Source organism: Thermobia domestica, chromosome 6, assembly GCF_964235325.1.
Source record: "Thermobia domestica chromosome 6, izTheDome1.hap1.1, whole genome shotgun sequence".
Lineage (NCBI taxonomy): Eukaryota > Metazoa > Arthropoda > Insecta > Zygentoma > Lepismatidae > Thermobia > Thermobia domestica.
This window is the reverse complement of record NC_137459.1, coordinates 307635968-307651514: the sequence shown is the minus strand read 5'-3', so window position 1 is coordinate 307651514 and position 15547 is coordinate 307635968. Positions and strand designations below refer to the sequence as shown.

The 15547-nt window shown below is 34.5% G+C and overlaps 1 protein-coding gene across 5 annotated transcripts in view; it reads right to left on the bottom strand.

Moving 5' to 3' along the window:
• The window catches only part of Su(H) (recombining binding protein suppressor of hairless), a 697852-nt gene that overhangs the window by 625849 nt on the left and 56456 nt on the right, over positions 1-15547 (bottom strand). For 3 of the 5 annotated variants that reach the window (XM_081762936.1, XM_081762937.1, XM_081762938.1), the window contains exon 3: positions 14501-14611. Coding sequence is in view for 2 of the 5 variants with exons in the window: in XM_081762930.1 (XP_081619056.1) it covers positions 14404-14417 (14 nt within the window). In the remaining 3 variants the exon portion in view is untranslated. Of the gene's footprint in view, positions 1-14403; positions 14433-14500; positions 14612-15547 lie in introns of those variants that run through there. The other 2 variants (XM_081762930.1, XM_081762932.1) reach the window with 1 other exon arrangement.

Genomic DNA, 15547 nt, shown 5'->3' with positions numbered 1-15547 from the left:
CCGAAGCATATCAACCATCAGGTATTTCAAATGGCGACACGTAAATCCTTCTTGCCTCATACTTTTAGAATAGAGCTGCACGACCTCATATTCCATGGGAGAAATTGAACACACTAGCATAACATGACTCAAACGGCATGGTGTAACGCCCATAAAACATGAAAACTAGACCAATGAAAGTCTACGCTAAGGAGTGATGAATCAAGATATACATGTTTCCAGTTAGATGGAAAATACTGCATGTGGCGTCAGTCATATGAATGCTTCTCAGTGGACTGTGTTGTGACAACGTTGAAATTCAGTTGTGATGATGTTACGGTGTAGGATGCTTTTTGTTGGTATGAGCTTTAACTGTTGCTTGTCATCCGTGGTATCATTAACAGTACATAATACCTGAACATTTCGAAAAATTCATGTGCTTGCTGTACTGTGGCAGTTATACGAAATGGACCAATGTTTCTATGAGAAGAGTGAACTGGCTTGCTCAGAGTCCTGATCTCAATCTCATCCAACATCTAGCTGTGGGGTGAACTGGCCGAACCGTCCCAATTCGCTGGCAGCACTAGTTGCCGCTTTGAGGGAGGAATCGATGTCATAACGCCTTATGTTTATCATAAATTGGTGGAAACCTTTCCAAGAGTATGAACAATGTGATCAGGGCAAATGGAGGGCACATACCTCATTAGGTAAGCTGTCAAGTATCTCGCTTTGTCGAGTATTGGATGTCGGGTGGTTTATTGGGAAATACTCGTCGTCAGTGGCGGTTTTAGAATTCTACAGGAGGAAAATCATACCGGAAATGGCGACGAAATTGACTTTGTCGCCCCCCTCCGCCGGCTTTGAGGTTACCAGTGATTCTTTAAATTCTGATGTGGCGTACAGGGAAACCAACAATAAATTTGCCATTGCATAATCATATATTCGGTACATCTCTTACATGCAGAAGTATTTAACTTAATTTTACGTATTTTGGTCAATATAACGAATTCAAGTTATTCAAGAAATGGAAAACAATTGATGTTGCCATCACTACTCAAACTATTTGTTCAATTCGAATTTCTGAATCAATTCTGCCAAAATAATTGGATGCATGCACATTAACATACATACTTATTAACAGTGTAATTAGAAGCGGATGCAAGGAATTCAGTAACGATGAAAAATTAACTAGCTTCATTTCTGTATATTTACAATATGTATTTACTTTTAAAATAGGGACACGACACTACTTTCATAATGGATTGAGCTTCAAGTATGTATTCGATTTCGATCATTTCTAATGCAATTGCGCAATTCGTTCGACCATTCATTTTCAGTACCAAGACGTAGACCTGCTGTTTAACATAGAATTTGAACCACGTGCTCCTACTGGTAATCAAAACCTAACTCTTGCTGAAGACGAGTTTGCTAACCGTATATCCACGAGGAAGTTCCAAAATATACATGAAATTCCTCAAGTCTAGCGCGGACCAATTTTCCTGAACCCCCGTAGTATTGTCTGTATTAAACCTTCCCTACATGACTAGTATTTGGATAATGATTGTTTATACATGTAATGTCAGTATTTATTTGAATTACAAGTGTAACACTCACATATTTGTCTGTGGCTTCACATGTTTGCTTTCGAATAACATATCAGAGGTAAATCAAATTAAAACATAGTTGAAGAATATTCATTTGTTCCGTAAAATAATGTTTACAAAAAAGTTACGTAAATATACATAAGGTTTTATTAAATTCCGAAATTGTAAAGTGCAATAAGAAAGTATTTTTTTTTCATAATGATTTGTATATAAGTATCGTAAACAACAGGGTGGGAAAAATTATGATTTTTTTAAAAATATTTTTTGTTGATTTTTTTTTTAATTTAAATCAAATCTTTCTCCTCGTATAATACAAGTCGCGAACTGAAGGAAAAACATCAGGAATTAGTATTAAATGTTAATTATGCCATTTAAGTGAAAGTATTGGGGTTGAAATTAAATCTCTGAGTTTTATGTCCCACGGTTATGCCGGTTAGGCTAAAGGAGATGGTGATGATGAGTAATGAATGAAATGGTGGAATGAAGAAAGTGGGAGGAAACGGGAGAACCCCGAGAAAACCCACGCACACAGTGTTTGTCAGTATTGGGGTTGAATTTTGAATTAATTCTCAATCGTTAACCTATTTCGATCCCACACAGTGTTTCCTGTAAAAAGTACAGCAACTTTTATCAACATGACACAAGTTACTGGTATTTGGCAGGGGCATATTTTTAAAACATCGGAACTAGCCTGCGGCACGAAACACATATAAAATACATAAATTCCGCCTAAAGTTATAAAATCTTTAAAAAGAAAGACCGGACCCCTTTAAATACGTCTTTATTATCTGGGAACAAACACACACACACACACACACACGAATTTTCGTCTTAAATGTCCATGGTCATTTTCCCGTTGGAATAGTTAACGATTTATAAAAAAAACCTGTGTTACGAAGAGAAGAAAGCAGGTTTCCCCCTTTACTTGTTCAAAGCGGGATCCTCCCTAATCATCATCTGGATGAAACTCGTTTTCATACTGCACTGTACATACATTTGAGTCTCATTGTATGATTATTATCTTTCATAATTGAAATAACAGAACAGAAACGGGATTTTATTTATTTTCACTTTAAATTAATTTATTTGGGAGTTTGATTTAAATCAGCGATTTTGATTTAAAAAATCAAGTGATTTAAATTAGACTGATTTAAATCAATCCACCCTGGAAACAATGCTTCGAAAATGTACTGCTGAGTACTCTCGCCTTTTGAAATAATATAAGTCAGTCTTTTCCTGCAACACGCAGGTCTTTCCTCTTACCTTCATCTTTAATTTATCCTCTCCTGCCTACCACAGAGAAATGTAGAAAATACTTTTTTTTTTTTTTTTTTTTTCAGTCATGGCAAAAGTGTGATTACGTTGTAGGCAAGTGCAGGCATTTAAGGGGACGTTCTGTGAGGCAGGCAAACGCAAGAAAGAGTCATACCGGAACTCGTTAATAGAGGGTAACATCAAGCATTATTTGCAGACTTCACATTAAAATAACTAAAATTTTTGTTCCGTAATTCTTCATTTGCATACAGGAATCAATGCTCATATATTTTTTAATTACTTTTCTTCTTATTAATTGGAAAGGCACGTAACTTTGTAACTACTTTATAGAGTCATCCCTCTCGAATAATATACACATGGATATTATTTTACGTGTACGATAATATAAATACATGGAAAATTAGTAATAGTGGCTTAATAGTTTCCTGTGTTCAAATCCGCAAATTATTTTCCTATCTTCCGTTAGTTTACAAGTCAAAAAATTAAAATCCACTACTCGGTAAAATAGTATCACCGTATGTGTTGATGTAAAAAAAAAAAAAAAAATTAATAATAATAATAATAATAATAATAATAATAATAATAATAATAATAATAAAAAATAAAATAAAATAAAAAGCGAACTTCAGAAAAACTACCCAAACGATAGAAGAGAAAAATCAATGAAGATGCACCATTTGAACAAGATTCAAGCGCATTTTCCCTTCTGCATCAAACTTACAAATTATTATTATTATTATTAAATAATAATTTTGGGAATGACATTCCTTATGGTAGTTTCTTGGAAAGCATAAATTATTATGTAGTCAATAACCTATCCTTATTTAAAACTGTTCCCGACTTATTGAAACTGCTAATGTCCATACTCCTAAGCCCACATGTGTGCATTATTCGCTTGATTGGATTCTAGCGTTGTTCTACAGTACCATGGCTATATAAGACTGGATCCGAACTGGGTCCCCTATAGATTAACATGGGTCCGAACCCAATGTAATCCCACTGGGAATCGAATTCATATCCCCTTAACAAAAATGAGAACGCTTACCAGGATGAAGCTCCCCACATGTAAGTAATTGTTCCCAATAGGTATTTCATTATTGTTTCAACAAATTTATTCTTTTTACTAGCAAACATTTTATGAACACTATCTTCTTCTTCTCGGAGTGTAGAAAAGATATTACACTATTTGGAATTGTTGTAACAAACATTCTAACAAGGGAGGGTCACGAAGTTGCTCCGCTGAGATCCGAACGAGACAATTGTGTTTGCATTTGACATGTTATAACTAGACGAATCCCATAGTTCTACGTGCCACCGGCCGGAATGTCATGAGTTACAACATATTTTAATGTAAAAGCTACAAAAAATTACCTGACAGAATAGTTTGAATCGAGTCATTTGTTGGGAAACGATTGGGTAAATGGAAAACTCGGCGAACACATATCCCATCATTTTCAAGAACACACTTTTTGGATAAAAAATTTGCTTCAGGGTCCCCCGCAGGATCCCAGACGGGGTCCAACTCAAAATTTTCAAATGGCAAGAGGGATTAAGTAGCATATCGTTTGAAAACTGTTGTAAAATGAAAGAAAATGAAGCAAGTCTCGACTTTCTACAACAATCCTGTGCAAAATGGCGGCGGGTCAAAATGTAAACAAAAACTTAATTGAAAAGTCCATGGCCACCCGTATAAATCGGAAACGATGAGACAAATATGAAAACAGGAAAGCAAGTGTGCTATTATTTTCAACGTACAACGTCCACAAAAATATAAATTTATAGTATTTTACACTACAGTAATAAATACAATATACGGGCAATCCAAATGAAATCGACCAATGATGGTTGCTGACAAAATTTAGTTTTTTATTAATTGTTTTACCTAAGTTTGTACCACATTTAGGGAGTTGAAAACAGACATTCGTTTATTTTTTAGCCGCGCAGGTTTTGTCGTAGCGGCCATTTTGTATAGACGCCTGAGTACATTTTGAACTTCTTAGTGCATTCCGTTAAACGCTGTACCTTTTTAGGTTTTAAATAATGAGCTCAAACCAAAACCATATGAAAGATAATAGAGTGGATAACATTCTGTGTTCTGTACACATTAAGACGTGCTTCAGAACGTCGAGAAAAGAAGCTCTAAACATTGAGATTGGAAACCTAGAAATTGCAATGTTGGAATGTTCATTTTGAAACGAAATAAATGAGATTCACCTTCAATTCTTTGTCTACATAGAGACTAGATAATGGACAACGTCCTAAACAAGTTTCAGATCTGAGAACTATATACTTGATTTTTTGGAAATTTTTAAACATTGCGAATTTTTGAAAATCGTGTATTTTCACCATCAAATACCTCAGAAAGACAGTGAAAAATCCCAAAATTTGCACAAAAATAGACGATGGTTGTGCAACAACAAGTGAGTAAAATTGCATCACTGAGACTCGAGTAGTTTTTTTTTTTTTTTTTTTTTTTTTTTTTTTTCACTGGGACTTAATATCGTGAAGCGCCATTGGAGTGAATATAAACTTTGTAGCAAAAGTCAAAATAACACGAAAGTAATATTGAATGCGTAAAGTGTGCATAATTTATGAATCATATCTTGTACAAAAAACGAAAGTCGTCTGTTATTTCTTTTCTGCCTACAGCACTGCTGTTAAGACATCAGTGAGGTAAATAGCTGACTAATTTGTGTACAGGGTTTGGCACTGATATTGAAAGTGAACTCTGTGGTGTGCGTTTCCGGCGAACCTTAGTGATTGGCACCCACACTTTGTCATTCGTACATAGTTTAAAAGAGGTTCTTGGGACATGGGGATGGAAAAAGTGATCAAAAAGATCGTTATTTTTCTGACTGATGTCTTCAATTCCCCAATCCAAGATTTCTGTCTTAAACACAGGCTACGACATCATTAGATGCAAATGACAACATGCTATTTTCTGGAAATACTGAAGTACTGCAATCAGTAAATTAATCTGATTGTGAGTATTCATAACATCTGATTTGTTTTTGCGTCAGAGGTACAAATCTATGATATGATCTGGTATTAATAATTCTTTTACAAGCATCAAATCTCGAATTTCTTGCTGTTGGACTGCATATCTTCTGATGAAACATAGATAAATTGTATGCCTGAGATACTATATCAATACAAAACCTGCACATCTGTTCAGTTTTTAAAATCGCGAATTTCACATCACTGCAACAACTTATAACTCACAAACTACTCAAATTTCAGTGATGCAATTTTACTCACTTGTTACTGCACAACTTTCGTCTATTTTGTGCAAATTCGGGATTTTTTAACTTCGGTCCTTCCTGAGATATTTGATGGTGAAAATACACAATTTTCGAAAATTCGCAAAGTTTAAAAATTTCCAAAAAATCAAGTATAAAGTTTTCAGATCTGAAACTTGTTTGGAACGTTGTTTACTATCTAGTCTCTATGTAGACAAAGAACTGAAGGTGAGTCGTTTCAAAGTGTACATTCCAAAATTTATATTTCTAGGTTTCCAACCTCAATGTTCAGATCATCTTTTTTCGACGTTCTAAAGTACGTCTGAATGTGCACAAAACACAGAATGTTGTCCGTTCCATTATCTTTTATATGGTTTTGGTTTGAACTCATTATCTTTAAAACCTAAAAAGTTACAGGGTTTAACGGAATCTTCTGAAAAGTGCAAAATACGCTCAGGCGCCTTTACAAAATAGCTGCCACACATCTGCGCGGCTAAAAAATAAATGAATACCCGTTTTCAACTCCCTAAATGTGGTTCAATCTTAGGTAAAAAAAATAAATAAAAAAATAATAAAAATAATAAAAAAAATTTAAAAAATGTCAGTAACCTTTCACCCGGAAATTTGTTGATTTCATTTGGATCTTATATCGACCTTATATCGAAAGGGTAGGCATACCAAACTGCTGAAGCTAAGAAAACCAAATTTGGCATGAATGTTGATCAGTAAGTGACGAAAAGATGTGAAATGTTCAAAAACGCGACATCTTGAGTTCAAAATGCCACACTATGTATCGAGCGCATGTCCAGCTCAAACCACTGGTGTTGCAGAAGCGAAATACGGTATTTACGTTTATGGTTAATAGCAGATATCTACAAAAATATAAGAGTATAATCTGTAATCCAATATGGCTGTCAGCGTGAAAAATAAGTTTATACATAAATATGCTATTTTTTTGGAATATTGTAACAAACCAACAAAGATTACGCAGCTCGGTTTTTACAATAGAGCCCCCAACCTGAATGGTGCATCAAGTCCTTTAAGTATGAACTACGCATGACAAAATTAGAAAAATACCCGAAAATATTAAACTTTTGTTTAGCAGTATGAATAGGAAGTCAGAGTTGTGTGTTCATCATATATTCGTTATATTCACGTAAATAATATCGAGAGAACCGTGACGAAGGTGCATTAGGAACAAAACATGTATGTGTTGTTACGGAATGAAATAATAGTTGACGTGAATCGAAATTCAATTGTTCTTTAGTCTTCCTATTGTTTCTAAATACATAATAGAGAAAAACAGATTTGTACAGATGAGTGACATAGGTTTTAAGCGGCCATCTTTGATTCAAAGTGGCCATAGATTTTCAATTAAGCTTTTGTTTAGATTTGGACCCGCCGCCAATTTGCACAGGACTGTCATACAAAGTCGAGACTTGCTCAATCTTCTTTCATTTAACAACAGCTTTCAAACGATGTGGTACTTAATCCCCCTGCCATTTCAAAATTTTGAGTTGGACCCCATCTGGGACCCTAGGGCAAACTTATTTTATCCCAAAAAGCGTGTTCTTGAAAATGATGGGATATGTGTTCGCCGAGCTTTCCATTTACCCAACCGTTTCTGAACAAATGACCCGGTTCAAACTATTCTGCCAGCTTTGTAGCTTTTACAGTACAAAATATGTTTCAACTCACAACATTCTGCCCGGTGGCAAGTGTTAACTTCGGGATTCGTCTAGTTATAATATATCAAATGCAAACACAATTTCTCGTTCGGATCTCAGTGGAGCCACTTCGTGACCCTCCCTTGTAAGGATTTATTTACTATCAGTATTAGTGAGAAATAACGAAATAATTCTGATATTTCCAGTGACTTTCCGGATATTGTTTAATCATTACATACTACCATAACGTACTACATAATAATACACACATTCAGATGTACAAATGCCAAGTTACTTGTCCTTGAACGGGTTTTCTGCTTCGTCCAATTGAATTTGCGCGGTGCTGTTCTTTAGCAACAAACATTACAATGTACTGGCTTTTCGCACTATTGCGAATGTTGCCAATGCCAGACACACTACCTATAAATATGATATTAGCACATTAACTGCTGACTCTACAATTTTTCTTGTTGATCACCTCAACCATAGGTTGGTGAGCAACATGGAAATTTTAAACCTTTTCTCTTCCTTGGGAGAGCTGTTTTATAATTTAATAAGGTCTCTTCTTCGTAACTGCATCTAGACATTCTATCCTTGGTCTTCCCCTTCCTGGTTTTCCTTATGCCTTTCCCTCTATGAACACGGTGATCCAATCGGAGTGCCGAATAAAATGGACATGCTATTTCTTCTTTTTCCTATTATCTTCATGATCTGTCGTCCTTCATTACCTTCCTTTAGTACGTCTTCGATCCTTTTCCTTTCGGTCTATGATATGCGCCAACACAACATTTCAAATGCTTCCAACTCGGATATTTCAGCTTTTCTCAATGTCCACGTCTCTGATCCGTAAAGCGCCACGCTCCATACCAGATTCATAACAAATCGTTTTCGAACGTCCAACGACACATTTTTGATGTTAGCAGTCCTTTTTCTTATTGAATGGTTCTTTAGTCTGTGTTATTCGACTTCACAAGTAAAACTATTAAATTTCCCTATAGCTGCAACGCTCGTCCTTCATTAACTTTCAGGATTTTTATTTATTTATTTATTTATTGTAAATACACACTGCACTTACTAAACGTTTAATATGTTTGTTAAGTTCAAACCCGAAACTTGATGGTTAATAACTTGTGAACCAAAGGCCTGGATATCATATTTCAAATGTGTACTTAAGCTTAAAAAGTTCTCTCACCACCTTAATTTTGATCAAGATCGGATCAGTTCCATCGATCGGTTTTAGTGAAATTTCTTGATTTCACTGAGTTCAAATCAAACCTCGATGACTAATAACTCGGAAACCAAAGATTTGTACACCATAATATTTCATATTGAGGTCAAATGTATATACTAAGTTCGTCAACGTCTACCACCGTGCCAAGATTGGTCAAGGTCGGATGGATTTTATAGATCGTGTTTTAGTGAAAATTCTTCATTTCACTAAGTCCAGACCCCAATTTAATGGCAAGTAACTCGACAACCAATAATACTCTGCATATCATATATTTCATATGTGTACTGCATGTATCGTTATCTATCACCATGCAACGTTTGGTCAAGGTCAAATGAGTTTCGTCGATAGTATGCAATACATAATATCTTCTCACTAAGTGTAACCTTAACTAAGGAATCAAAGGCATTTTATATCTCACATGTATACTAAGTTCGTGAATTTCTATCACTATCCCAATTTTGGTTACGATCGGATGAGTTTCATCGATCAAATACAATATACCATCTTTATTATCCTTGGTATTACTTTTTTTTAATTTAGAAAAGAATAAATGGATGAAAAAAAAATAAAATAAAATAAATAAATAAATAAAAAATAATTACGAGCATGTACGTGCAAGTTACATGTTGTTTGTCTTGGTAAACGTTTAACTGTTTTCATATAAAATTACTGTGCAAAATTTCAGCGTAAGTTGGGTCTTGCATCTAATTGAAATGTTATTCAACATTTTCTTCTTATAAGAAATCGAACGAATAACCCCATTACAAAAAAGAAAGAAAGAAAAAGAAACTTATTAACTGTAATTATTAGATGACATATTTTTTCTTTAATTAGATGAATATGTATAATACGAGTAGTTTAAGGAAAAAAGTAATAAGATTATGTTTCTTTCGTAAAACATTTTTTTTAAAACAATCACTTCTTTACCCCGTGTGTATTCTTTTTTCGCTTCGCGTTTCATGTTTCACTATTTCATAATCCATTTCCCCCTTCTATTCAATGTAAGGATGTCAGGACTGCTGAACGAAATTCTAGGCATAAACATGATATCATAAATTATTGCAGCACCTAAAATCGACTGTTTTGAAGCACCTACAGGAGGCAAAGCTGAAATAACTAGAGAGGGGGGAGGCATAGCCACTTGGCTTTATAAACGGTCCTTTGCTTTCTTTGTTATTGTAGCGAATAAAGTAAGTATTGCATGTTCTTATATGCTACGGAAAATGTCTTAAGCAAATGAAGTGGTTATAACTTTTCTTTAATTCCTTAAAAAATAAAATAAAAAAATAAAAAATAAAAAATAAAAAAAAAATCAAGAAATAGTGTGTAACAAAATTTGGAACTCATTATAATAAATTTACAACTCAGGCTCAGATAGCGATAAAGTACAAACTGTTATAGATGATATAATAGCAGCATGAAAGAAACGACGCGCTTTTATCACTTCTAGTGGAATAAATAACAATTAAGTAAATTTACTTGATATTTATATTTCTAATGTGCATAGTAAAAATTCTAAATTTTATCGGAAAAACAGCTTTGACATTACGGATAGTTCTGTCAATTTATTTATCAGATGGAGAAAGAGTAAGAAGTAAAAGGAGAATTCTAAATCCGGCAAGCTGCGCTAAGTATCACGTATCAGCGGCTACTGCTGATGTAGCTTTTGATCTGAAAGTGCTGCACATACTAACACTACCAGAATGCCCGTTCTTCGCATGGGTTTATGGAAAATATCTGAAAGGTACATAGACAATATTTGAGTTGACTTTCCTGGAGTTACACAATCGTTTCTAAATAACTTTTCCGTTATTGTCTTTTTGTACTTTCGAATCTTAGCCAAATCGACTCCTTGCATGAGAATTTATATTTTCTACGCCTAATATATAGTAAAGTGGGTCGAAAACTTAAAAACGTTTGAGCAAGTTACGGAAAGGCTGTCACTGGGTTAGAGTAATTTACATGCAAAACTGCAGATTTCTTGGTCAGCTTCTTACACTGTATGAAGAGCCTCAGTTTTCTGCGGCGAAAGGTGAGCAAGAAGCATGTCATGGACCGCTTTCTTTACCATTTTTCGCGCTTCCAGCGTGTCTTGTTAGCGAGAAAACTTTCTTTTTTTTCGGTAAAGTTCGTTAGCTTTAATGTTTTTAATGCGAAAATTGTATCGTTTTTACTCCTTTCCACGCTATGAAACGACCAAAACTCAAAATTCACGTGTAAAAAATGTTGATTTGTTAATTTTTTTCTTGTTTTGGTCCTACGTAGTTTCAAGCTGCCTTTTCGGCCCCGGGCTCGATTCCCGGTGGGGACACTCGGTCGAAAAAGTCTAAAACCTTTTTCAAGCCAGCCATCCTGAGTGAGGCTTTCCTGGGTTTTCATCATTCCCACCAGGCAAATTCCGGGATTTACCTAACGTACAGGTCTCAGGCCGCTTCTCACCTCCCCCAATCCTTTCTTTCTTCCATTTTCTCGGATAGTGTGATCACCGGTGGACGTCATTCCTAATGGTGACGGGTTAACATGACCATAGATGCTGAAAGCCAAGAAATCTAATTCCTAATCCATGAAGTTCTCTTATTTATTTATTAATAGCACATCATGTTTTCACATTTCTCTAATTTCAAGAAAATACTTTAGTGACTCTTATTCGGATTGTTCTTTCGGCTCTTGGTTGATCTTGGATTCACATTCTAATACTCCGAAATCATCCAGAACTCACCACGAGAAGGTGGGTTGCCCACCCTAACCCGTTATTATTAATTCTTCTGTTTAGCTTGCTAACTTATTCGTCTTCACATGACATAGTCATGCTTCGTTTCAAATACTGGCATAAAAGAATCACATTCACCTCCTCTCTCTTTTTAGGGATCGCATTTCGCAAAATTCCGTCTTATTTATAGCCTAGAGCCCTGGGAGAATATTTGCGCAAAACGTGTAAATTTCAGAGATCTGCTGAATAAATAAATAAATAAATAAACTAAATAAATAAAAATATAAGTATCATCTCTCCCCTTGGGGTTCGCAATTTGCAAAATCCTGTTTTTTCTTCTCCTTTAAGGGGTCGCATTCTACAATATCCGGTCTATGTACAGCCTAGAGTGCAGGGAAAATATTTACATGAATTTCAAGGTTCTTCACCTCTTTCCGAGATCTGTTGAGTGAGTCAGTGGATTTACTATTTAACGATCAACTGTCAACAAATATTTCCGACAAGCAGGAATAATTTATCATCTGGTAAAGTATTGCACACATTATTAGTTCCATGTTTAGCTTTGCGAGTTTTTCATTTCAAGTGTATTAGTCTTAAACCTGTACAAGGGTTAGGCCTACTCAATTTACTTTGTGCAGTTTCGTCACAAATGAGGAGGTGCCAACCAAAATGGTACATGTCACCAAAAGTTCCAAATTAAGATTTCAACTGGATACTATTTGTCGTTTGCATTTATATCGAATGAAATACACACTTCCAACCAGTAAAATATTTGTTCCTTTAAGCTACCACCTGAAAAATTGTAGTTTGCATGTAATCTTATCACGGCTGTAGAGGTTATATATATATATATATATATATATTGGCAAAGGCTGCTTCAGATGGACATGTATCCTTTTGGAACGCAGCTCTTCACATATGTGTAACGAATTATTTATTTTTTATATATATATATTTATATCCCCGTTTCTAAATAATTCAATTTCGTTTAGTCAAATTTAAGTAATGATTCACCCCGTTTCCATTTGTAAATTGTAAATTGGTGTTTCGCGTACCCGAATGATTAGGTCTGATTTTCGATGAACGCGCTGTTATTTGTCTTTTGACTGGGTACAATCAGACAATTATTTAGCGAATTAAATTAAAAAATAAAGAACTCCAGTTGCAGAAATAACGACCTATATTAAAAGCAGTCTGGTACATACAAGCTTAAATGAGCTGCAGAACTATAGAACTAATATTTTACTCTAGCTATGCATTCACGAATGTCAGAACCTCCTAGGGTTAAGTATCCCGAATCTTACTTTGTCTCAAAATGTGTCAGAAAGATATAAGAACAATATTACAATTTCTCTGCGTAACTTTCCAGCGCTTACTAAATGTTACCTTGCAGAGTAAGGTAGTGTTTTCTAGACGTTTCTCAATATCTTGAAATAAGCCTTCAAAATCAATTATTACCCGACACGCTTAGGTACTGAGAGCTCATGTTTCAAAATAAAGTTTTTCCCATTATTCATTAACCTAATTGTAACAATGAGTAAAAAAAAAAAAAAAAAAAAAAAAAAAAAAAAAAAAAAAAAAAAGTCACCACCTTCTCATCAAAAGAAAGAAAGAAATTAGCCACTCCTTTTGAAACATACACTTCAGATTACAAGTAAATTTCCAAGAATGGACGTTGTAACTATCTGGTATATAAGATTCTCAATATTAGCCCTCGAGGGACGAAGGGTCTGCGCATTTCAGTATCGACCAAAGGAGGTTTAAAGTGTCCACCGCAATCTTCTACTCATACAAGATTTATTACTGAGAGATTTAGTTTAATTTTAAAAACATGTGCTTTTCATATCACATTTTAACTGTCCATAGGTACACGAATGCTAATTTGTATCTGTAATTCGTATTAATAAAAGTATTATTCACTGTAGGAAGTTTGCCGAAAACATAATACATGGCGTTTAGATTCAACAAATACGAAATGCATATGCATGCCTGCCATTGGTTTCAGTGCACTGATTTTGAATTGCCTAACTTTGCTAACACATTCCCATGTTATTTTTGATGAATTAGGCTTGTAATATCGGTGGAATTGTTTCTCGCCAAGTCAGCTCTTTGTAATATTCCAGCTTAATCATCGCGTTTGAACTCTTGATTATTCACAAAGAAAACACAAGAAAAAAAAATTGTCCCATGGAAACAAATATGTTAGAAACTTACTGACACAAAATAAAACCACAGATTGGTGGATCACACAGCTTCACCATTAAAAACACAAATCTCAGACGTATGGACACTTTAACAGCCTCCACCCTTCCTCCTGCAATTAGTAATTTGCAATTTCAGCTAAGCCTGTACCATTGATTACATTTGTAAATATATCAAGCCTTCTGTGGTGTCAGGAGCAGGCTTTGTAAATGAATTTAAACGTTCACGTTCAATATACAACACCAAGAAACTTCTGACCGTGATTTTAATAGAAAAGGACGGAAGCAATATTATTCTCTTCTCTAATTTTACCTTATTTGTAACACGTGACAAGACAAAATGAAGAACTCTTAATATATCATTCTTATATAACTTAAGAACTTATATTTACTGAAGCAAAATATTATCAAAATAATGCAAAATATATAAATACAAACAAAACAAAATATATAGATTGATATCCAAAGAAAGAAATGAAAAAATCAGCAAAACATACAATATGGTAAACATTTTGATCGAATACTTAACAAGAAACGACCTGAAGTAACCGTACACTACTAAGCAACACTCACAACTGATATAAAATAACATACTTTCAGGTTTTATGGGTAATTTCCATTCCTTGTTATGTTCCATTCATTATCCGGCTCTGCCCAGTTCGCGGATAAAGCTGCGCATTAGACCACCACGCAGAAGTTTTCCCCCTAAAAGAGAGAGTAAACAAATCATAAACCATAAACAATGCATACCATTTATATTACAAAACAATAGAAAGGCACCTGATAGATAAATAAAGACAGAACAATAAAGATTAAGGAATGGAATTTTTCGCAACCGGATGTATGCCATCTAAGAAAGGAACTTTAAGGAAGAGCTAATAATATCGTGGATACAACAACAACAACAACAATAATAATAATAATAATAATAATAATAATAATAATAATAATAATAATAATAATGCGATTTCCCATTTCTTACTCATACACGTAGGCACAATAAAGTAAAATGTGTCCATAGTAGAAAGGACAAAATGCAAATATAGAAAGTGTGTTAAGACACTTAAATCATTTCACTATTTCCTTTCAGGTTAACAGTGTACGTAAAACACACAGTTCCAAATTGCTCTGACAAAAGGTTTTTGAAAGAAAGGAAATGCTAGCACAAACGAAAATGAAATTAAGTCCAACGTCACACATTTATACCTTTTAGGCTAAAGAAGGCGGATGATTAACTTATGATTGTGAAATTGAATTCTTGTGCTCTCCCACCGGAAATCGAACTCGGGATCACGTGCAACAAAGAAATGCGCGCTAAGTACTAGACCAGCGGGGAGGACTCAGAGATGAAACATGTTTTGTGTAATTTTATACACGTTAACTGCAACAACTTTCTTATGTAACAATTTAAACTTCCAATTTCGTGCTTTAAGTAGAAAAGCAAGAAAATAGCTGTTTAAAGAAAAAAATAATGATTAATTTGAAAATCTTCAATAACTAGAAGTACTAAGAGTACCACTAGATTCCTTAGTTACGTAATCAAAAAGTACGATGAATGTAGTTGTGCAGTGCCACCCATCGACGTTTTATCCATTTCAACTAGTAGAACTAAAGCCTGAACCTTTGGGACAGCCAGTGTTA